The 24585-nt window shown below is 37.4% G+C and overlaps 2 protein-coding genes across 2 annotated transcripts; both read right to left on the reverse strand.

Moving 5' to 3' along the window:
- Positions 1–573: 573 nt before the first annotated feature.
- Positions 574–13945, reverse strand: LOC110889584 (mediator of RNA polymerase II transcription subunit 33A). The gene is made up of 14 exons (XM_022137137.2): positions 13840–13945; positions 12804–13095; positions 11478–11588; positions 10986–11330; positions 10571–10890; positions 10374–10465; positions 9231–9591; positions 8183–8396; positions 7653–7767; positions 6970–7131; positions 4849–5509; positions 3679–3885; positions 2162–2494; positions 574–1485 (listed from the first exon to the last, which is right to left on the reverse strand). The coding sequence occupies exons 2-14, from the start codon at positions 13082–13084 to the stop codon at positions 689–691; spliced, it is 3999 nt and encodes a 1332-aa protein (XP_021992829.1). The 5' UTR covers positions 13085–13095; positions 13840–13945; the 3' UTR covers positions 574–688.
- A 3745-nt stretch (positions 13946–17690) lies between these two features.
- LOC110887758 (BTB/POZ and MATH domain-containing protein 1-like) lies at positions 17691–23891 on the reverse strand. The gene is made up of 2 exons (XM_022135330.1): positions 23654–23891; positions 17691–17869 (listed from the first exon to the last, which is right to left on the reverse strand). Exons 1-2 carry the CDS (start codon positions 23889–23891, stop codon positions 17691–17693), a joined length of 417 nt encoding a protein of 138 aa, XP_021991022.1.
- Between the last annotated feature and the right edge of the window lie 694 nt (positions 23892–24585).

A 24585-nucleotide genomic window follows, 5' to 3' on the forward strand; every position in this document is an offset into this window, starting at 1 on the left:
ATAATTTAAACGAATCAAGGCTTAGCTAATGCATCAAAACATGCTAGAGTATAATTTATGAATGCATTCTATCAAAGTGTTGCAAATGTTCAAAAAAATCCGGATCCAAAACCGAATCCGAAATATCCAAAAATCCGTATCCGAAATATCCGAATTTTCGGATTCGGATATGAATTTCAAAATTTTCGGATAATCCGATTATCCGATATCCGGAAAATTTTTTATAAATATATATAGTATATGAGTATTATATTTAGTTTGAAATATAGTAAAAAATAGTAAATAATCGGATTCGGGTGTGAATTTATAAATGTTTTTAGTTTTCAATGATGGAAAAGAAGTGATAGTCTCAGGAAAGAAACATGGGAAAGGAAAAGCCAGAAGCTAGAGAGCTCTACCAAGATAATCTTGGTGATAATGTATTGTATTGATTAAGGAGAATTACAAGAGATTATCTAGAAAACAAAGTTACACATAACACCCTCAACTACTATTAATATAAATCTGTCTAATAGTTGGTTTAAGGTAATAACTTGATCCTATAGTTTGTGTAACCGATGATAAACCAAGCTTAAAAAAAAAAAATATAATAATAGTAAAAACTAAAAACAAAATTCAAGCTAAATTTCATAATACAATCCACATTTAAACACTTATTTACAAAACTAGCCACAAATGAATATCTAACCTACATTACTAAATCTGAAGATTCTATAATAAACTCTGCAGCTGCACCCATTGCACCCACCCCACCAATTTCAAGCAAAGCCAGTGCTAACTCTTCCTCATCCCACTTCCTTAGCCCCTTGCTCAAGCTCCTCAAAACCGTCACATCGACCTCACGGACCCATTTCGGAGTACACAAAACCATTAAGCTCACGAAACCCGACACGTACGCCCTCCATGTTGCTTTATTACAACCAAGTGAAATCTTACCATCGAGTGCACTCACCATGAACTCAAGGTGGGCCCCGAGGATGAAAGGACGTTTTTTAGAAGCTGAAGATGCGGAGTCGACACCCCAAGCGAACGCACCCGAAAGAATGGTGAAGTAAGCAAGGGCATAGCCTTTGAGCATACCAATCATCCCACCACAGTCAACTTTATTCTGGTCTGACCGGTGGACCGATATGAACCATGAGGGTAAGGTTTCTTTTATTAGAGTTTGTACTAAGTTTAACCCGCCGGTTATCCAAACAAGTGATGCCCCGAGTGAGGCGGCTACTTTGATACGGGTCATGACCGCAGAAAGAGAGACCTCACCGTATCTTAAAACTGTTTCGCTTTTGGGTTTTTTTATTTTTTCTATCGGGATACCGGTGGTTAAGATATCTTTGACCGAATGGATTAATAGTGACACGATTTCTTCGGTCATGAATAAGAGGTCTCTGACACTACGGTGGACTCGTAAGTAGAGGATTCCGGGAGCTACGGGGGTCATTCCACCTGTACAGCGGGACCCATATCCGTGACCTAGAAGGTTACCTGTCAAAGATGCTAGGTGATCAAATTCTGTCATAATTTTGTAATATTTCTGTTCTCATATATATATATATATATATACACACACGTACATACGGACACACACATACATATATAAGGGGGGGTTCTAGGCAAAACACATGTTTTTGCAAGAATTGGTAGAACAAAAAAATCATTCAGTTTTTCCATCTTAAAGCTTTTTAAAATAGACGAAAAATGGTTGAAAAGCTATGTTTATTCATCTCTCTTGAAATTAGAAAAAAAATTAAGAACAAGTTTCGTTTATTTATAGAACCTACACATGTGCAAGTCACGTGTACATTATATTACCTACACATAACTGCACGTGTAGGTAAACGTTTGAAAGTTCAAAAAACATATGAACATATTCGTTTAATGGTTTTTTTACCCACATAACATACACATTTGTATGTAAAAAGTAAGAGTTCTAGAAAAATATGAATCATTAATTAAAAAACAATCAAACGATTTAGTTTTGTTCTCGCAATAATTTAGTGTTCTGAAATAAACCTCACCCTACAAATATTAACACACACACACACAAATATATATATATATATATATATATATATATATATATATATATATAGAGAGAGAGAGAGAGATGCTTTAGTCTTTTTTGCAAAAAAAAAAAAAATATATGTAATTTTGTGATTACCGATTCCACCGTTGTTTGTGACGACAGAAGGAGAATTGAGGCCAAGAATTGACTGGAAACACACTCTGAGAAGCTGAACAACAGCATCATTGTTTTGGTGGAATACTGTCCGTGATGCAGAGAAAACAAGAAAGTCGGTCCAACGTTTGGCCTTTTGGGTCCAGAGAGCGACTATGATGGGCATGCACGGCCATGGACAACATGCACCGAGGGTGTTCAATGCTGGACCGGACAGGTTCAGCAAGGGTTCAGTGATTCTATCGACTTTGTAGGTTATTGTAAGGCTCACTAGAGCAGCAAGAGGTAATGGAAGAGTAGCTGAAGACGTCTCACCTGCAAGGAAAGAGAATTTTTTATGTAGAGATGTTTAATAAAACGTAAACAAATTAATCGATGTGCAGAACAGTTGATCTGTCATTTCATCAACTAACCACAGGTCAATCGGGTCATATTGAAAAACTAGCTAGAAAAGAAACAGGTCAAGAAAGTCACCCAGGTCATATTAAATCATTGCATATTTATGGTCCCTGGGATTTACCAAAATTTTGGATTTGCTCCCTAGCTTTCCAAAAGTACACGACTGGTGGTCCTTGTGGTTTGCACTTTGTAACGCATTTACTCCCCAACCAACAAATCTAGAGGTTATAGAAGGTACAAGTTAGGGACTAAATGCGTTACAAAGTGCAAACCACAGGGACTATCCATGTACTTGTACGCTCTTTTGATATCGAAGTACGTTTTTTCGAAACTGCCATTTAAAAGTTAATCATTGTTATAGTTGGATGTGAAAGACGTCTATTGTTCAAAACAAATTCTTATTTCTTATTCATTATATATTTTTTTATCTAAATAAGATTCTCTTCATAAAAAAAGAAATATAGATATGTCAAATATCCGTTAAAATTGGATAAAAAATTACTCAAAATAAAAACAAAAATTGTTTGTTTTGGAACTTTTAGTTCTCGTTGTTTCTCTCTCAAAGTTCTATCTTTAGAATATAAATCAAACTTAATAAAAGAAATAACTAACCTAAAAGACCTTTATTTTCCTTATTCTATACTTTATTTACATGTAATAAAAGAAAAAGCTAGGGACTAAATGTGTTAAAAAGTGCAAACAACCGGGACTATCCATGTACTTGTGGATAAAGCTAGGGACTAAATGCGTTACAAAGTGCAAACCACAGGGACCATCCGTGTACTTTTGGAAAGCTAGGGACAAAATCCAAAATTTTGGTAAATCACAAGGACCATCCGTGTACTTTACTCTTGTAATTACATAGTTTTTGCAATCATAATTCATATATAAGGCATTAACCTGACTCGACCAGACGCAAGCCACTTTGACCAGCATTACCAGCAACCCGTTTGGACCCGTTACCTAACCCAGTAAACCCGCACAATTTTCCACCGCTAATCGGAGTTGGTCTCGCGTTAATAGACGTATTGAAAGGTTTTAATTCGCTAAAGTATAGAGTAACAGTAAACACTTGACAACTAATTTACAACCAGCCATACCTGCAAAAAGACTCGGAACATCAACTCCAGTTTCCGCCAGTATTTTATTTATATTTTTCTCCACCATGGACAAGTTTGCAGCGGGACTTGGCCAATCGGTTCCGTTCATAGATGCAGGCTTCCAGAGACCTCTTGTTGTTTCGGCTGATAGGTAACTTACGATAGTTACCATTGAAGCTGGAAGAAAGTCAGCAAGATCTTTGAGCCCTGAAATAAATGTCAACATTAATCAAATTCAATTAAATATCATTCTTAGAAAATTGAAGAAAACCATATTCGATTGTTAAAAAACTACCATGAAAAAGAAGGTAGTATATGGACTTCATGTTCTTCGGTATCATAACAACATTTTTGAATATGCTTTTTATTATATAAACTAGTTGCGGCACCGGTACATAGCAAACATCGAATAGATTAGTCCAAACGTCATGTGATGCATTAACCATATGAAATTTTCAAAGTTGAGGAGGTGTAAAAATGGAGTAAAAGTGCAAGGGGTAAAACGTAAAGTTTAAAACTTGACGGGGTGGTGGCGGTATAAACGAGTAATAGTGCAAGGAGTAAAAATGCAAAGTTTAAAACTTGAGGGGGTGATAGTGCAAGGAGTAAAAACGCAAAGTCTAAAACTTGAGGGGGTGGTGGCATTAAAAAAGGAGTAATAGTGCAAGGGGGTAAAACACAAAGTTTAAACTGATAGTACAAGGAGTAAAAATGCAAAGTTTAAAACTTGAGAAGGTGGTGGCATTAAAAATGGAGAAACCGTGCAAAGGGTAAAAAACACAAAGTTTAAAACTTGAGGGGGTGGTGGCGGAGTTCAAACTTGAGGGTTAAAAAGGCAAATTTCAAAGGCTGAGGGGTGTGAAATGAAGTAATAGTGCATGTGTTAAAAATGCAAATTTTAAAAGTTATAAAGATTGTAAAATGGAGTAGTAGTCTAGGGGTTAAAATTGTAATTTTCAAAAGTTGAAGGGTGTAAATACAAAGTAATAGTACATGGGTTAAAGCTGAAAGTTTTTAAAATGGAGGGTGTTGGTGGTAAATACCACCAACATTCTATTTTAAGATGTATAAGAATAGCAATACATCTAACCCAATAAAGATAAAAGTAACTTAATCGACACAATTCATTAGTAAATGGGTTGAAATTGCCACCTTAAATAGAAAACTAACCGGTCGTAAGTTCACGGGGTGACAATCGTCCATACGCACAGGCTGCTAACGCAGCATCAAGTGCAAAAGGAACAGCTTCCATAATATCCCAAGCAGGAAGTTTAAGCCGAAGAGTACAGTCATCGGTAACCGAACCCGATGAATTGCTACTTCCAGATGTCGAACAATTCAAACTTTGACCACCTCTATTAATTTTTCTAAACATCAAGTTCAAAAGTGCGTCAAAGATCTGGTAAACGGAAGTTCCCGGTTTGAGATCGGATAGAGTTGAAGCAATACACGCTTGATGTTGTCGGTACCAAAATTTCAGTTTCGGAAAAGAATCCAAAAACACAGGACCTGCAGATGCCAGATCACACTGCCTAAACACCCTCTTTCTTTTCTTTTGGGCTTCAAGTGAGTTTCGACATGATGACAATTGAGAATTGCGAGCCAGTAAGAGAAACTCGGGTGTTAGCTGAGACCCTACAGGATTTATATCCCCCACACGCTCAAAAGGTGGTTGATCGAACCGCCATAGTTTCAACAAAAGAGTAAAAGCGTTTGAGAAAACGGCAAGAGGGCATAAATGTTCCCCGGTGGGAAGAGTCCATGAAACTGCAGGTGAACATGATCCGAAAACCTCACATATGGGCATCAACACACCAGCCAGCTGTGGAACCTAGAAAAAAAAGCATATGTATGTTAAGTATAGCCTCTGTGGTTAATTATTATATTCGGTCAACATATATTGTTCTACAAAATGTTTTAAACTAGTATTTTGACCCGCCGGCAGCGTCGAAACTTAAAGTAACTCAAATATTTGACCCGACTCGTTTTCGAACAAAATTTACGTCAAAACGTAGACCAACTGAAAGCGCACATGAATATAAGCACGAAAATATATTATATTTAACCCGACTCATTACCGAGAAAATTTACTTCAAAACGTAAGCACGTAAGAAAATAGTGTTTTTTAACTTTAAAGAATGGTACCACGCCATAGTTATCAAAGGCGTGAAGTGCACTCAAGGCGCTTAGGCTCCGCTTAGGGCCTAGGCGATAGGCGCAAAAAAAGCGTGGGCCTGAGAAAAAAAAAAAGCGCACTTAAATAAAAAAGTTCATTAAAGCAATAAAGTACTCAAAACCAAAACAAAAATGTTCATACTCCATTTAAAAAGTCTCAGATAACAAAATACTCAAAACCATCATGTTAATATTCAAAAACAAATAGTTCATTAAAGTAATAAAAGAGTAAGCAAAAAAATACTGCAGTAAAGCCCTATAAATACTGCAGAAAAAGTGGAATTTACGAATTAATACAAACTGAATATTACTAAACGAGATTTTGATCTTTAGTGATATCAATTGTTAGTAAAATCCCTATAAATACTGCAGAAAAAGGGGATATTACGACTTAATAAAGAAAAATATTAAATATCAATAGGATTTAGGCTGCGCTATAATTAGCTAGGAATCAAAGGCGCAATTACTGGGAATCGCCCAGAAAAAACGCCTAGGCGCCAAAAGCGCACGCTTTTGATAACTATGTACCACGCATTGCGGCGGAGTCGAAACGTAAGTAACTCGAATTTATACCGCCTAGTGAAAACGTATTGTATTTAACCCGACTCGTTTCCGAACAAAATTTATGTAAAACATAGACTAACCGTAAATGTACATATAAAATAAGCACGAAAACATATTATATTTGACCCACGTACATAAAAATAATCACCTTAAAACATTTTTGGGTGCTAATCTGAATGAATTTTTATGGTTATGTGTGCAAATTGATAAAAATGCCTTAACAGACCCAAATTGTAAAATTTGTGATTTTTTACCAAAAAAAGAAAAAAAAAACTGAAAGAGAAAAAAAAAACTAAAAGCAGTCGCTACAGTAATTTTTGTTATATCATTGTGAGTCAAGGTGCACACTTCTTCACTAAGGCAGTCTAATTTAAACACACTTTTTTTATAATCCAACACTTAAAAATAACGGCCCTTGCCATAAGAGATAGCAGCCCAAATCTATCACAAACATGTGGAACCTATGACATTATTCCTGTAAATCTACCGACTTTCGCCACATAAATTACAAAAACACTTGTAGAAAGAGCACGCAGATTGACCTTTACTTACCAAGCCATGTAAAGAAAATATATGAATACAGTCGATAAACGTTATCCCCAGGAGAAGCACATTTAAATAGGGAGCACAAGCTAACAAATGACTCTCGGTCCCAGAATAATCTCGGGGAACAGGAGGTGACAGCAGCTTAATGATGAAAAATCCAGTATGTTCCTGCAAACACAGCCCACAATATATACGATAAATTCATATTAAATATAATTTAGCGTTACTATCAACAACAGCGACGTGCGTTAGTGTTTGACAACAACAATAAGAGTAAATTGTATTTTAAGTCCGTTAAGTTTGAGCCAAATTGTAGGCATTGTCCTTTAACTAACGAAATTACACTGGATGTCCTTTATATTACTGTTTCTCATTAGGCAGTGTTCTTTTGCCCTAACCCAGTTAAATATTTCTGTTAACACGTGCCACTTACATGACCATTATGCCCTCATGTGAGTGGCACGTGTTAACAGTTAACATAAAATTAACTGGTTTAGGGAAAAAGGACTCCGCCTGATGAGAAGCAGTAACATAAAGGACATCCAGTGTAATTTCGTTAGTTAAAGGACAGCTCTGCAATTTGGCTCAAGGTTAAAGGACGTAAAATGCAATTTACTCTAATAATAATAAAGGGTTCAGATTTGCAGATGAGGGGTTGGATAAAATCCATATTAATAAGCAACACTCACTTGTATATTCCAACCGCGAGTCAATGAAGCCCCACATAGAATAGTCGCAGCAGAAATCTTCTCAGCAATTGAACCGTCGGTTGCAATTCCATATAGTTTTTCAATTTCAGCTAAGCTTCCATCAAATCCAAGAGCTTAAATTCAGTTTCCAACTTTCCATACCAATGGTTGTTTTGAATTAATAAGAATGATAATGATAATATATGGATACAAATGAACATGCTAATTTGGTAATCCACCCTTTGATACTACTATTTTGGATGTTGCCTAAATTAACGTTTCTTGTTCCCAAAGCTGTAAACTGTAATCGATTTAGTATATATAGATGTGTAGGGCCTTGTAATTACTTGTAGCACCCGAATAACAAAAGAAACCCTAGTTGCAGTACAGTGGACATAGGTCAGCCGACCGAACCACTTTTTTTTTGAATTTTTTGCATAAATGAGTCTGAAAGACACTTTGAGATACGACTGGTTGCATATAATACATAGATTGGGAAATAAGACTTTATAAGGACCGATGCATCATACCTTGAAGCAGGAGTTGAAACCAAAGCATGCACCATTGGAGAAGTTAACGGGGACCCCTTCATCAACGATGACCATCCAGGCATCTGGCCCGTAACGGGGCGTGGCGGTAATTGGTTGGTATGTCCCTTGACGTACCCGGGCCACATATATGCTGATGTGTCCAATAGATGGCGTGCAATACAGGCTTCTACAATCAGATGTCTCAGATCACCAGCTTCAAACATTAAAAAAGTAATTGATGACAAGTGCGTTTAAACAACAAGAAACACACAAATGCATCAAAAAATCCAGGAAATAATCATTTTAAAAAATCTGAAAGGTATAAATAGCAGACAAAAAAAACTGATGTAAAGAGCACAACGAATAGTAATTCTACAAATTTTGTTTCTCCTTTATTGCTTCACAATCCTCAAATTTGAATGCTTATTTGATCGACTTAATTTGAGTAAAGTACAGGGATGGTCCCTGTGGTTTACCACAATTTTGGATTTGGTCCCTAGCTTTCCAAAAGTACATGGATGGTCCATGTGGTTTGCACTTTGTAACACATGTAGTCCCAAGCCAACAAATCTAAAGGTTTCAGCAGGACCAAGTTAAGGACCACATGTGTTACACAATGCAAACCACAAGGACTATCCAGGTACTTTTGGAAAACAAACTGGGGTCTAAATGTGTTACAAAATGCAAACCACCAGGACTATCCATGTACTTTTGGAAAAAAGTAGGTGACTAAATGTGTTACAAAATGCAAACCACAGGGACCATCCGTGTACTTTTGGAAAGCTAGAAATCAAATCCAAAATTTTGGTAAACCACAGGGACCATCCGTGTACTTTACTCACTTAATTTTGTAGTCTTTAGGATCGAGATTTATAGCATTGGCTGGTGGCTTTTCATTCTTGATCCTATAACTTCCTCATATTTAAATTATGGATGATTTATCATGCCGTTTATTAGAAAAACACTTTTTTTAAAGGAAAGAAACATCTAAGACGAAGAAATCAAAATATACAAGAAAATGCAGGTAAAATGGAGGAAATATACTCACCACAAGTGACTGGCATGTCATTCAAGCTTACACCATCAAGGTAACCACTTCCGACTCCTAGACCCGAGAAGAAGAACATAGCTTTAGCAGCTGCTTGATTCACTAAAGAAGTTACAGATGACGGTGGCGTCAATAAGCCTTCAAAATCACCCAATTGTTGTAGGCTGGATACTAGGCTCTTACGACAGTTTCCGAAAACCTGTTTTTCACTCCGCATATGCATTTTCCCATGCTCGTTTTCCTCAATAAGAGCACTCTCTTCTTCATCAACAATGTTGACGATTGCAAGGGTTGTTATGCATAATAGTACGCATAAACATGCGTCAAGACGAGGTATTGGGCCCTCAACCGCACCCTCTTCCTAAGAAAATCAAAGTGTGGAAAAACATGTTTTAGGGGCAATTGTTGATTCTGGTTTAAATCAAATACAAGGTACGGGCAATTATAGGGAGAAATCCCATATGAGTTTAAAAAAATCATGAAACCCAATGGGTGTACACCAACGTGCCACATGTAACATGTTACAGAGTCCGTCGAGTGTATGTTCGTAACTAAACATGGTCTGCTGACTGTTATACTTTTTGTCTGACACTATTACACTTTTGTGTCAAAGGAGAGAGAACATGTTACATTTTCACCTATTACAATTTTTGAATTTCACTTGTTACAATTTTTTAATTTCACCTGTTACACTTTTTGTGGGTTTTGATTTTAGTTTTTTAGAATTTATGAAGTTTTTAATTTGCAGTGCACGTAAAAAAATATTTTACATTTTTTATAGGAAGATGATTTGTGTAACAATTAGAGAATCTGTTCCACTTTGTGTCAGACGTGTTACAGATTGTTACACTTTTGTGTCAGAGGAGAGAGAAAGGGTAAAAGTTGTTACACTTTTGAGTTAGACGTGTTACAGGTTCCGAAAATACCCTTTTTGTACCGTCCGAAAATACCCTATTTGTACATGGATAATATTTTTTATTTAAAAGTAAATGTGGTTAAATCTCCACCATAGATTAGATTGGATGGTGGAGATGAGGTTTTCTAGGTTTTTTTAACTAAGATGGGTTTTTGTTATATCCCTGCCCTACAAGGTACACCGCTTATGTTAACATTAATTTGGAACAGTAGTATACATGTTTTTACCCTTTGAACAAGACGTAAAGCTGCAATCCATAAACCGAGAAACGCATCCTGCCAGGAACCCTGAGTAATTGCTTGATGGGCTTTAAGTAAACCTACGACAAGAACTTATTTATTAAAAGAACCTTACAAATGACATCTCTTTAGATTTAACTTACAACTTAAGCAAGATCACAAATTCACAACAAAAATGATCGTACCGGTCAGAGTTTCGGCAGCACTTGTAGTAGCCACAACTGTTCCCTCCATAATGTCTTCAAGGAACAGATCAATTGGTAGCCAAATTACCGAATGACTAGCATTATGAGTTGGACCCGCAGGTGATACAAGCGACCCGGAAGCCATTACCGCATGGAACTGTTGTAAAGATACCATTTTGCATTCCAGTGACACTAGTGCACGGTTATCAGAAGTTAACTGCAAAAGCGCCTCAGGAGTAATATGTTTGGAATTCCTCAAAGATATAGACTTTGCTGCCAGAAGTCTCAGATTATAAACAAAAGATCCCCAATGTACAGGCCTAAAATGAGAAATTAGCAGCAAATTCAGATCAGAGATCTGATCTTTAAATAAACACGATACGTCAATAACATATCTAAGACTCTCCGCACTTACATATTTCGATGTGCCAAGTAAAGGATACGGGAAGTTACTTTATTTCGGTAAAGTTCACCGATAACCTCAATGGCTATTGTGGTATTACTTTTGAACAACCTGTCATTGAAATCAATTTTCTTTGCTCCGATATTATGATCATCGATTTCCATTGCTTGTGGTTTGACTGGCAAAGTAGACTTCTTTTCGGGTACAAGTTCCAACAATCCTTCATCATCTAATGACGCATCAAGCAACCGCCACACCATCACGAAGATAAATTCAACTAAAAGAATACCAGGTTCACTAGAGGGAATGCCGAATCCCTGAGAGAGGTGAAGAGCACCATCTATAGCTTTCATGACTCTGCAATTGCATTGTTAAGATACGTCAATCCATCTATGTTGAAACAAACCTAAACGATTTCATCTACCGTATACAATCTCTGAAAACACCAGACAGAAGCTACAAATCTACAATGTGCTTAGATCAACACTAGAGTGAGAATATTACTCGTGATAATTGGGACCGTTAACTTCAGAAGCCGATGGAATAACAAGTCTTCTGAGAAGCTCCAGATAAAGCCTGTATGCAGCAGGTTGGCTTCTTCGACTTGGAATCACACTACAATCGTTTAACAACTTTAAGTTAGTTTAACGGAGATTGACCAAAGAAACAAAAATCACGAAAGCACAATGTTAAACACAACAGCTAATTAAAGAGCTCTTTCTCATCACAACTGACTGTTTGAGTTCAAGTTTTATATAAACATCATTAAACTATAGAAAAAGGACTTCCGCATGTTCCATCCGTGAAACTATATATTTCCGAATCTGCTAGGTGAGAATTGAAAACATCACTAAATTGATCCAACAACATTTTAGTGTTTAGTTATATACTAATCACATTATTCCTTATTTGTCAACTTCATTAAACTCCTCACCACTAAACTTTTTCATAGGATGCTGTTATACAAACACCACTCCCAAGAATGTACACATGTTACGGGTCGTGTGATACGGCGAAAATGGTTATACGAGTCGTGTGACTATGTCAATCATACAGGCCGTGTGATGTCAAATCAAGTCTGCATACCAGAGCCTCTCACACCTTACACGCTGTATAATAAAGTAAAAACGGTCATACTTGTTGTATGACTTTGTCGATGGTCACATCAGTCATTTCTTTGTCAGTCAAGTCAAGAAGACCATACGAACCATATGATTTGGTGAACACCACCTCATACGGTCCATGTGAACATTTTCCCCTGTCCAGCAACCCTGTATTCTTGCCCTATTGTCCATATGGCCCGTATGACACATCAGATAGTGTACCACCGGTAGTGTGGTGTTTGTATAGCTCCAGCCTCTTCTTAACGCTTCAACTTATCGTCATCTACTTGTAACTGTCTCAATCATAGTTATTAATAGCGAGCATAGCGCCTGCTATAGCGAATAGTGTAGCGTAGCGCTCATGTGTCGCTATATAGCTGGTAGCGACAAATAGCGGTAAATAGCGAGATTTTTGTAAAATTTTTAGCTTTTTTATATTTTTCTTTTTTGGTAAAATATACATACAAAATTTTTCTGAAAATTTCTTCTAGTGTATCGCTAAACATGAAATAGCGCTCGCTATTTCATTGCTATCGCTATGTAGCGTATAAGTAGTAGCTTGTAGCTATCGTCCGCTATTCACTATTGACAACTATATACTCAATTCAAGACTATCATATACACTCCTCCCCTCCCCTGTTCTTCTAAACTATTTCATATCACCTCTAATATCCTTACATAGGTTTAACGAAGCATACAACAAAACAGTGAAAGTGAAGACAAAAACCTGTTAGAAAGAAGAGCGAGAACGAGCAATGGCGGAGCGAGTCTAACAGCGATCGCTTTTTCGAGAAGCTTCCAGGCAATCGGAACATTATTGGACCAGCAGATATGCGAAACGAGCAATTGAGCAACCTCCGGCGACGGTAGAGAGATTCCGGCAGATATTAAACTCGACGACAGCTCAGCCGCCCAAATTAACGGATCCGTACCGTTGCTTTGAGCACACTTCGTCATTTCCATCACTCCGTCCCATACCGCCGTCGCCGGCGTTAACGTCACCGCCATGGTTATTATACCTGCAGGACGTTAAATATAAAAATAGCTTACTAATATATAAATATAAACTTATATATATAAAAAAGATTAATAATACTAGGTTTATTGAGATAAAAATGATTTTTGTTACTTCATTGAATTTTAAAATTTTCAGTTGGGTTATATAGGGTTAGAGACTTAGAGGTAGAAAATCGGGTCATTTTGCCAAGCAGGTTTAGTTAAGTGTGAACAGAGAAAAACTGGTTTAGACGAAAAAAATATCTAAACCGTATTCAAATCACTTGAAAATCGGGTCATTTTGCCAAGCCGGTTTGGTTAAGTGTGAGTAGAGAAAAACTAGTTTGGACGAAAAAAATATCTAAACCGTATTCAAATCACTTTTGAGTCATAAACCTCTTTCAAAACAGTTAAGAGTCATTAATCAGTAATCAAAACAGATGTTTAAAGAAAAAAGGAATTCTGCGCTAATGAAGCTGGTTTTGCTCAAACCGGTTTAATAGTGCAAATTGGGTCGGGTTTTTTGTCCATCTGTATGTAGGGTTAGTTGAGATGAGTGGAAAATGAGGTTAAATAGGAAAAAGTTGAATAGATTAGAGGGTTTAATTTCATATCGGATTGAAAATATGATCAAATATAAAATTTTATAGGTTTTTGTTAGAAAAATTATATGGATATTTAATATTTATGGAAAGAAATTCAAAACTTTTGGATTTCGGGAAAGTGGGCCGTAGACAGTCGCCCATCTTGCCGCGGGCGATGGTTACCTGAGTAGCAGACTTAGGTTATCAACCGACTTCCATGGAAGAATTAATCTTCTGTAACGTTTCTTTGGGGACAAAAATATGGAGTTGGTGTAAAGGGGCGGGGGTTCTTATATTGAAACCGAAGGATGAGAACAAAATATATAAATTAGCCACGCATAGAGAATAATATTATAAAATAAGGCCTCGAGGGGTGGGGTTGTGTCGTTTAGGACATTGGGCCCAAAAGTTTTGTGTAACTTTTTCAAAAGTAAATATTTTTTATATTTATTAATTCATGGTGTATCTAATTTGTGGTTGCTTTGTGAGACCTAGGCGTGACATGGGGGAATTTAAAATTGAAACATGTGGATGGAAGAATATTTTTGAATTGAAACTAGTGGATTATGTGATACGAGGGGAATAGTCTATATGCACAAACAAAATATGTTTAAAATTAATAATAATATTAAAATTATTGTTCGTTCTGGTTGCATTTTTTATAAATAGTAACTAAGTTAAAAATGTGTATTACACGGATTGAATGAAAGGAAATATTAAACAGTTTAGTAACGGAGATTTAGGCATTATAATTAAAGGTGAAATAAGAAAATCGGGAAAAATAATTCCATGCTTACTTAATTGTGATACGTGGCACAGAAAGGGTGAAATATGAGATGCATATATAATTATGACATGTGACATAACTAATTAGTTACGTATTAGGTATTTATTTTAAGAAGACACATGTAGTGGTGATGATATTATCTAATCTTGGTGTAATTATCATGTAAAGTTGTTATGATATCTATACTTTTTTTGTGGGGAGCCGATGGTTGTATCTTGTAAGTGATATTTAGGGGCGTAAAGAAGTCGGGCCGAGCCCAAGCCCGAGTAGTCTCGAGCTCGGCTCGTCATATTTTGATGAAGCCCGAGCTCGGTTCGGTTCGAGCCTACATATTTGAGCTTGAGTTCGGTTCGCCAGTAAAATTATAAGCTTGGGCTCGGCTCAACTCGGTTCGAGCTATTTTGAGAACAACCTCAAACGAGCTAAAAGCTCAGCTCGAGCTCGCTTCAACATCGCTTAAATGAGCCAAAGCTCGGCTCGTGTTCTGCTCGCCAATGTTATTGTCATTATTATTAGATTATATATAAAAAAACAAAATTTTGTTTGGGCTCGTTTAGGCTCGCGAACCTAAACGAGCTTCGTATTTTAGGCTAGAGTTTGGGCTCAATAACTAAACGAGCTCTATTTCAGACTTGGGCTCTTTAAGGCTCGGCTCATTCGTGCTTTTAATCGAGCCGATCACGAGTAGCTCTCGAGCCTCTGGTCTTGTTTACACCCCGCTAGTTATATTTATCATGTTTTGTACTCAAGGTCTTACAAATTTAAAATTATAAAAAAAAATGAAATTGGTAGAATCATAGTTGAGTTTTTATTACAACCTGGTTTTGGTTGTGACCAGAATCCGAACAAGAAAATTTAATTGTCTAGATCATAGGGTTCGAGGTTCGTTCCTGTATCTTTAGGAAATAAACCACCATGGAAGAGTCCACCTTTATAACTAATTTTTACACCCAAAGTCTTTGGCCATAATTAATTAGTTACGGCTATGAATGAACTAGCATTATTATCCTCATACAAATGCCACATTTCTTAAACTCACATTGTTCAAGTTTTCAAAAATTTATTACTAAGGCCATGTGTAGTCATAAAGCCTTTTTGGGGGCGTTATGCGACATGTGGCATGACACGTCAGCAAGGGGCTTTATGGGGCGTTATGCAAATTGAGGCCGTAGTCATAAAGCCCCTACCTCATCATTACTCAATTAATTAATTTTCGTTTTTTAAATTAATTTCTATTTATAAAATTAAAAACCATTTTATTAAATAAAAAAAAGGTTACAATAAAATAAAAAAAGCGTTAAAATAAAATAAATAAAAAAACTTACACTAACTTAAAATAATTAACTCAAATTTTGATGGAAAACCAGAGCCCATAAAAACAAAACACAAAACCAGCCCAAAACCAACCCAAAGCCCATAAATTAAAAACCCTAAAATCCCTCTTCTTCCTTGTCTTCCTTCTTCTACCTGTAACACAAAATTAAAAACCCTAAACTCAGAGCATTAAATATATTAAATATATGAGGGTGAAACCAGAAAATAAAAAAAAAATCAAAAAAACAAAAGAAGACACACATCACGCCGCTATATTAATCGCGCCACACCCCCATTTTTGTTTGATAGCGCCCACCGTTTCGGTGTGGATGGCGCCATGGCGGCGCTATGAGTGGGCATACCGCCCCACTACGTATGCTCTAACTGATGTCTTGTATATATCATGCTTTAAAAAGTAAACTGTTACAATAGTAATCCAACTATTTTTAATAAGGCGTTATAAAATATCTACTACTAACTGATGTCTTGTATATATCATTATAAACTAGAGATGAATTCAATACGGATTTAATACTAAATATAAAATCAAATATGAATTCAATACGGATTTAATACTAAATATAAAATCAAATTAATACTTTCACATGTAATGTTGACCTGATGTAGCTGAAGAGAAAAGGTGAAAATCGGTTATATGCATATACATTTCTGTACATATATTGTGGTTTAACTAAAAAGGTTAGTTAAAATGTCTGTTATTATCACATAGACGATAGGTTTTAACTAACTCATCCTTTAACTAGTATATTATTGTTTAACTAAAAAACTAAATAAAAGATTTTGCTTTAAATTGAATGTAGTGTGTGCATGTGATTGAAGGGTGGTGGACTCACTACTAATTTGTGTTAACAAGCGTAGCACAAACGTTAAGGGGGTAATGTCTTCCCTCTGTGTCCCCTTTAACAATGATGGCATGGTGTTAGGAATTGCAAAAAAAAAAAAAAAAAAAAAAAAAAACCCTGAACCTAACAGGTATACCCGAAGTGCGATGGGTATGGACCGAGAATGGGATTTTCGCAGGTATAAGACATGTATGAGATTAGGCAATACCCCACCCGTTTACCCAAACTATATACACAAAAGAGATTTATTTATATTTATATTTATATTTTCCTTTAACCCTTATCTATTAGTGGCTTATTTTAGTAGATTCATTATATGAAAAAAAAACAAAAATCTTTTGGAATATATATTTAATAATATTATTTATATTTTGTGTGTTGTGAAGTATGTAAATAAAACTATATAAAAATTTTAATGTTATTATTTATTTGTGATAAAACTATATGTATACATTGTATATTTTTATTTATAATAGTTTTAATAAAAATAAGATTCTTATAGTTAAAAAGAAATATATTTGGAAATATCAATCGGTATCTTTTAACAAATTAACAAGTATACCCGATACCCGACGGGTGATCACCCGGAAAATACACGATAGGTATTGGGCCAAATATAGGTCACGATTTTACAATCGGGTATGGATATAGAATTACCAATACCCGGCCCATTGCCATCCATGCATGATGTTTGGCGCTAGTTTGGGGGTGATGTGGCATGGGCGCCACCTCACAACATCATTTGATACAGTTCTCTCTCAATTCTTTATCCAAGTGTAAACCGAGCAACTTACACATGAACATAATTGAACTCATCACTAGTAATATATATGTCATATGGACGCATAGAGTAAAACACCAAGGTAAACAATTGAAAATATAGAAGAATGGCACGACACCAAGACGGGATAAACAATGCAATATTCCCTGCATAGTGCAGATTCAGGTACAATGCATGTATACACAACATTCATAGAGTCGGAGAACAAACAAAACAAGCCTAAAACTTTTCTCACAAATAGTTAACCCAAATCAGTTAACAGTTTCTAACGCTAGATCAAGCTCTGCAATTACAATCTAGGTTTCACCCTTCTACCATGAACATCACTTCCATCAAGTATGGTCGCGTTTGGGTGAGGGCATAGGGCAAGAGAATGCTCGTTGTTTCGAGCCACGTGTTCCAAAAGCTCGGTCAAAACATCTGGACAACTTTCTTTCAAGTAGTCAAACCCGTCGCTCTGCATCACAGCTGGTGAACAACAAAAGTTTATGTTTAGTTAGATGAAATGACTAAAAAGAAAACGGGTCAAAGAGCTAAACAGGTTAAAATTAGCCCAACAAATTACCTTTACACACAGCCTCCTAAATTGTTTTTCCTACTAGAATTAGAATATTAATATTTGAGTAAAATACACGGATAGTCCTTGTGGTTTGGTAAAATTTCACCCTTAGTCCCCAACTTTTGGAAATTACAACCGTGCTCCCTGTGGTTTGACAGTTTGTTACTCGGATAGTCCCTGGAGTGGATGGGGGTTAGTTTTCTCCGTTAAATCCATGTGAAATTACAAAATTACCCTTGCTTTTATTAAAATATAAAAAATAATTCACATACACACACATATATAAACATAGACCAGATTTTTTTTCCACCATGGCTTTCTCTCTCTCTCTCGCCTCTCTCTCTCTCTCTCTCTGACAAACCCCCATCACCACCTGCCGCCACCAGCACCACCACCTGCCACCCCCACCCCCACAACACCACCAGCCAACACCTACCCCACACCACCACGAACGACCCCACATATCTGAATCCACAAACTCTTCCACCAACGTAGAGCTTTGTTTAGGGGAGTGTAACCGGGGGGTAGCGATGGAGGAAGAGGCGGAAGGGAAAGTGATGTAGGCATTGGTGGATTTGGACGGTGGTGTGGCATCGGAGAGGGCGTTGGAACTACTGCGTACGAGGTTACGGTTCCAATTGTGGTCCTTTGACACTCCCACTTCCCCTCCGCTCTACACACATTTTACCTTCTTCCCCTACCTCACATCCCAACACCACATAAACTATGAATATTTGTTTGTCCAGTTAATAAACCTTCATGTTTAGAAAAGCTTGCAAGATTAGGGCTTTTCATGGGGCTGAGATCTGGCTGCTTCTTGTAGCTAAATGAGCTTGTTGTTGTGATTCCTGCTGAATTTGAGGTGGGTTTGTTTAAAAAACAAGAAATTAATATTGTTGTTAAATGAAGCTATTTTCTCATTTTTAATTGCATATTGTTGCAAAAAGAAAGGCCTATCTGTCAACCCAACCAAGTTAATTCGTGAGCTATTAGAAAAAAAAATTATATGCAATTGAACCCAACCCACTGATTCGGTTGAAAATCTGTAGGTTGTTTTTTGTGTGGATTATTAAAAAGAAGCAAGAATCATTTCATCTTAAAGGAAAAAGTGGTTCATTTTCATACTTTTAAGGAATTTTGTTGACGAGGTTGTGGTTGCAGCGGCAAGTGACGGTAGGTTGTGGTGGCGGTGTTGACAATGGTGGAGGTTGGTGGTGGTGGGTGGCGGCAGAGTGGTAGAGAGAGGTAATTACACACTTGGAGGAGGTGGTGGTGCTGGTGGGTTGAAGGTGGAGGGGGTGGTGGTGGTTGGTTAGAGAGAAAGAGAGAGAGAGATGGCGGTGATGGTGCAGGTTTGAGGAGGCTGTCGGTGGTGGGTGGAGGGTGATGGTGGTTGGTTGTCACACCCCAACCGATGGCGGAAACATCGAGGCGTGGCACTGAGCGAAACAGATTGTCCAGAAGTTTCCATAACAATTATCATTACCAATTAATTTAAAGTAACATGTCCCATGCCATGTCTTAAAAGGCAAACAAATTATTACAGACAAATCCAAGCAAATTGTTCTGTTTCGACAACTCAGGTTTCATTAGTATAGACAACTATTTGTTGGTCACTAAGACTCTTTCCTAGCCTTGATTTCCAAGCAAATAGACACCTTAAGCACCTGTCACATACGTTAAAATAAAGTCAATACACATAGTGTAAAGGCGAGCATACAAGTTTGATAATAGCATATAGAGTTCGAAATAGTTTACGCATAACCAGCATGTACACTGAGTAAAACGAAGCATGTTAGTTATCGACATGAACCTATCGATACCAATGACTGCGGTTTGACTGCCCAAGGCAGTTCGTAATACATGATCACCACTGTAATCCATGCAAATAATTGTCCTTAACAAACCCCGTGTGAACGAGTGCTGAGTCCAAACTATAGTACTATCGTTGCTAAGGCAGGTAGACAGCATTCCATGTGTAAATATAACAAACAAGCATTCATTAAGTCACGTATAACATGCGGTAACGGTTAGCGTTAAAAGTATTGCGTAGTGTGTTCGATGTGATTTTGTATAAGTAACGTATGTAACACCCAAACGTGCGAAAGCAAAAAGGGTTCGAGTATACTCACAGCGGTTGATGGATTGAAGGGAGCGATTGAGAGTAGGGTTAGCCTGAATAGTTCAATAGCATAACGATAAGTGACGCGTAAAACGAAAACAAGTGTTGGTGGGTCGATCAGCTGGTCGATCGGATGGTAGTCCGATCGGACAGCTGGTCGTGCGAGTGACAATCCTTTTGGACGACTATCCGGTCGGATGGTCGTTCGAGTGGATTGTTTCTTCCTTTAGGAAGGATGTGTTTGTGTATGATGGTTTGACTTTTGAAGTTTTTATTGTAGCATTTGAAAACATTGAAGTGTCTCTACCTTTCAGGTCGGTCGATCGGACGGTCGTTCGATCAGCCGGCAACCCGTTCGATTGGGCACCTCAGTAAGAACAAGTTCACAGCAGGTTGTCACTCGACCGAACAACAGTTCGATCGGGTGACATTCCTAGTGCATTGAACATGTTGAAAATTGTCAAGTGTTGAAGTTTAATTGTCACATGTTCGAGCGGTTAACCCGATCGGATGGTAGTTCGATCGGACAACAACTCGTTCAACGATCAGACTTCAAATGTTGGTGAATAGTTTAAGTGTGGGACCCAAGATGCAAGTCGTTCGGTTTGTCCAGTCGATCGGTTTGGCTGTTCGATCGGACCGCACTCCGCCCTGGTCGACCTGTTCGTCTTACACTTGGTTGTTTTGTCGGTTTGTAGTCTTATCGAGACGGTGTGACAATGTGTTAGCCAACAGGACCCTATCTTGACCCAAGCGATCCGATCAAACAGGAATCACCTTAGTTCGACCAGTTAACCGGTTCAAGACAACCGTTCTTGGTTATCCCGAAATAGGTGGTCTCGTGAGTAGAATCCAGATCTTGAACTAGCACAACGCTAAGAATGAGTAGAAGACTAGAAAAAGGTCTGATTCTATCGGTTTTGAGTGCATTGAGTGTAAAAGAGTTGAAAGAAAGTTAGAAACCATCTTCCAATCCTTTTTCACCATGAATGTGTTTAGATCTATGCAAGATCTTTGTTTATTTGTGTGGAAATCGGTTAGATCCAAGTTGTTCTTGGTGGATTGAGGTCAAAACATGAAGTTCTTCAAGAACACATGATGACGTCATCCTAGAACACCTTGAATCTTGGTGATTTCACGGTTAAAAGTTAAGATTCAAAAGATAGAAAGGTGTAGGAGTGCGTGTAGATTAAGGAAGTACAAGATTTAGGAAGAGATCTTACCAGAATCGAGAGAAATCGAGGAAAAGGTGGGGAGCACAAGCTGGTCAGACAGAGAGTTGCCAAAAGTAGAAAGAATGAAAGTGACAGGAGGTATTTATAGAGTTCCAAAAAAGGAAAGGGCTGGTCGATCGGTCAGGCAGCTCGATCGGACAGCCTGTCCGATCGGACGGTAGTCTGATCGAATGGCTGGTCGATTGGCTGGTTGCCTGATCGATCAGTCGCCTGATTCGAGTGTTCGGTGCGATGAGTTTTGCTGTTTCGATTTCGATTGCGAGCGTTGCGATGCGATAGGGTTTCCTTATTCAAATTACTTTTAATCCCAACCACTCATATCTCGCACTATCTCTTCTCCACTAATTATCATACTATATCAACATACAATCATCCTTATTTTATATTCGTTTAGCGATTGCTATTCGATTGCGATTCAATTGATTACCACACATAACATAAATAAACATGCACAAGTAACACATAAGGCACACACACACGTTTAACAATCACCAAAAAATGCGTAATTTGAGTTGCGAGCGCGATGTAGATTAGATTAGTTCGATTAGCGTTTTATTGGCTTTATCGCATTGTTACTTCCTATTGTTCACAGTCGTAAGGTGATTCGTAGCGATAAGTATACATTGATTACTGCGATTCTTAACAATTACTCCACATAATACAACTAAAGTAAAACATAAAATAGAGTAACTATAAGTCAAAGAAGTCAAAACGGGAATTGAGCAAGGAGAGACAGATTGCAATTAGCAATCTTTTCTTCCTTTGACTTCAATCTTGACTTTGACTTTGACTTTCGAAACACGGGGTGTTACAATGGTGGATAGAGGTTGAAGATGAAGTATAATTTCTACTTTTTGTATTATATCATTAAGGGTAATTTTGTAATTTCACATGGACTTAACGGAGAAAACTAACCCCCATCCACTCCAGGGACTATCCGAGTAACAAACTATCAAACCACAGGGAGCACAGGTGTAATTTCCAAAAGTTGGGGACTAAAGGTGAAATTTTAGCAAACCACAGGGACTATTCGTGCATTTTACTCTTAATATTTTTATAATATAGTTTTTACTCTTATTCAATATATACAATTTGGGTATGTTCTTAGGAACGGTTCCCGTTCCCAGGTATTGCCAACCTGTAGGTGTCGATCATTACCACCGCTACACTCTCTTGATCTCTACTGCAACCAACACATACAAACATGGACCATAACTTCATTTTCTTCATTTCTCTCTTTCAAGAAGACCCAAATACCCACACCACAAAACCACTCCCTCCCTCTCTCTCGAATCCAGCGACTGGAGGTGATCTCCAGCCGGTTATTCCGGAGAGTAGAACGAGAAGGAGATCGGAGAGAAGGAGCAGAAGAGAGAGAGACGACGACGAAGGGTTTCAGCGATGGTTGTGGCGGTGGATCTTCACGACAGCGGAGGCGGTGGTCGCTATTTCAGGTTAGTGGTTCTACTCCGTTCATGTTCGGGTCTCAATTTGCTTTGATTTTGGGTTCCCTACAGTGGAGGAGCTCTCGGGTCAGGATTCGGGAGCTCGGGTCAGATTCAAGTATGGTTCAGTTTCAGTTTTGGTGGTGTTTCAGGTGGTGGAGTAGTGGTGTTTCAGATTGTGGGTAGTTCTCATATTTTAGTTCGGGTCAGCCGCGGTTCGGGCTTCAGTTCAGCAAGTTCAAGTTTTGGTTTTTGAGCTGTAACTAATGGTCCTGGAATATTAACGTATGTGCTAGGATATGATAACAAAATTATGGATAACTCCTTTCTTAGCCACTTATCACTCAGGGAGATGACAATTGCAAGGTTTTGTTTTATATAAATACTGAAAATTAAAAATCGAGATAAATGAAAAATGTAGTAATATCGGAACTGTTTAGTGGTCGCTTTTTTTCTAATCGAATCGCACAAATGTAGATATCGTTTTGGTTAAGCTTGCTATAATGTTTGTCGAAATTGTGACGAAGTTAACTTATACCGACTTAATTCCCTTCACATCCTCGTGGCAACACACGGTCATAAAACAAGTATAATATTATGTAATCAATGGCGTATTTAACATAATTACAAAAACATTAATGTTGAAAACCAATGATAGAAAACAAAACATAACATACATATTTCTTTTCAAAACAATTATAAGAAACCAATGGCGTCTATGGAGAACCTGCATTGGCGTTTTTAACATATTTACAAAACTTTACCAATTGTGTAATGAAGCGAACCAATAACATTCAAATTCCCGCGCAACGCGCTGGGTAAAAAAGCTAGTTTAATACATAAGTTATTTACACACATTTTCAAAACTGTAATGAAACCAAAAGATTTTACCTCTGAGATTTTCAGGCAACGCGACGAATTTAAGACAGACGGACTTCAACCAAAGACAATGGTGTTGTTCAGCTAAAGCTAATGTTGTTGCAATGGTATTAATGGCAACATCTTCACAAAGATTAGATTCACATAGCTTCAAAAGCCGCTCTAAACCATACCGATCAGCAGCTGCAAGAAGATGTTGATACATTAACGTTGAAGCCCATTTTGTATTCAGGCCCTTTAACTCTTCCATATCGGGCATAGAAATGGCAATGGGTCGGGTTTGGGCCGGGTATTAGTAATCCCAAGCCCGTACCCGGTTGTAATTCTTTGGCCCGTACCCGGCCCCTTACCCGTCGGGTATTTACCCATCGGGTATCGGGATACCTGCGGGTAACGGGTATACCCATTAATTTGTTAAAAATATCACACTATTATAAATTGCTTAATTATAATATTGCACAATCTCCTTTGTTAAATTGCTTGATTATATGCATTAATGTGGTGATTTTAGATCCTGCATATGTAATATTTGATTTTGGAGTCCTTGTGTCTAAAGAACTTTCTTACAATCTTACGGAATGCTTGAATTATCAGATAATGTTAGTTGTCGTGTTTTCTTTTTTTTTTTATCAAAAAGTGAATTATTGATTCATGAGATACTTTATCAGATTTTGAAATGGGTAAATTTGTAATGTGTAAATCTGTAAGTGTTGGTAAAAAGAAGGGTAAATTAGTCATTATATAAACTATTTTTAATAAAATAATCTAAAATGGGTAAATTTGATATTTCTAGTTTTAAGAAGGAAGATATATGTAATTTAATTTTTAGGTTGGGTATATATGTAGTTAATGAAGTTTGTAGGGGGATATATGTAATTGCCCCTTAAAATAATATGCTTTTTGGATATTATTCAGGTAAACGGGCCGGGTATCGGGCGGGTATC

The sequence above is a fragment of the Helianthus annuus genome, chromosome 11, assembly GCF_002127325.2.
Source record: "Helianthus annuus cultivar XRQ/B chromosome 11, HanXRQr2.0-SUNRISE, whole genome shotgun sequence".
Classification (NCBI taxonomy): Eukaryota; Viridiplantae; Streptophyta; class Magnoliopsida; order Asterales; family Asteraceae; genus Helianthus; species Helianthus annuus.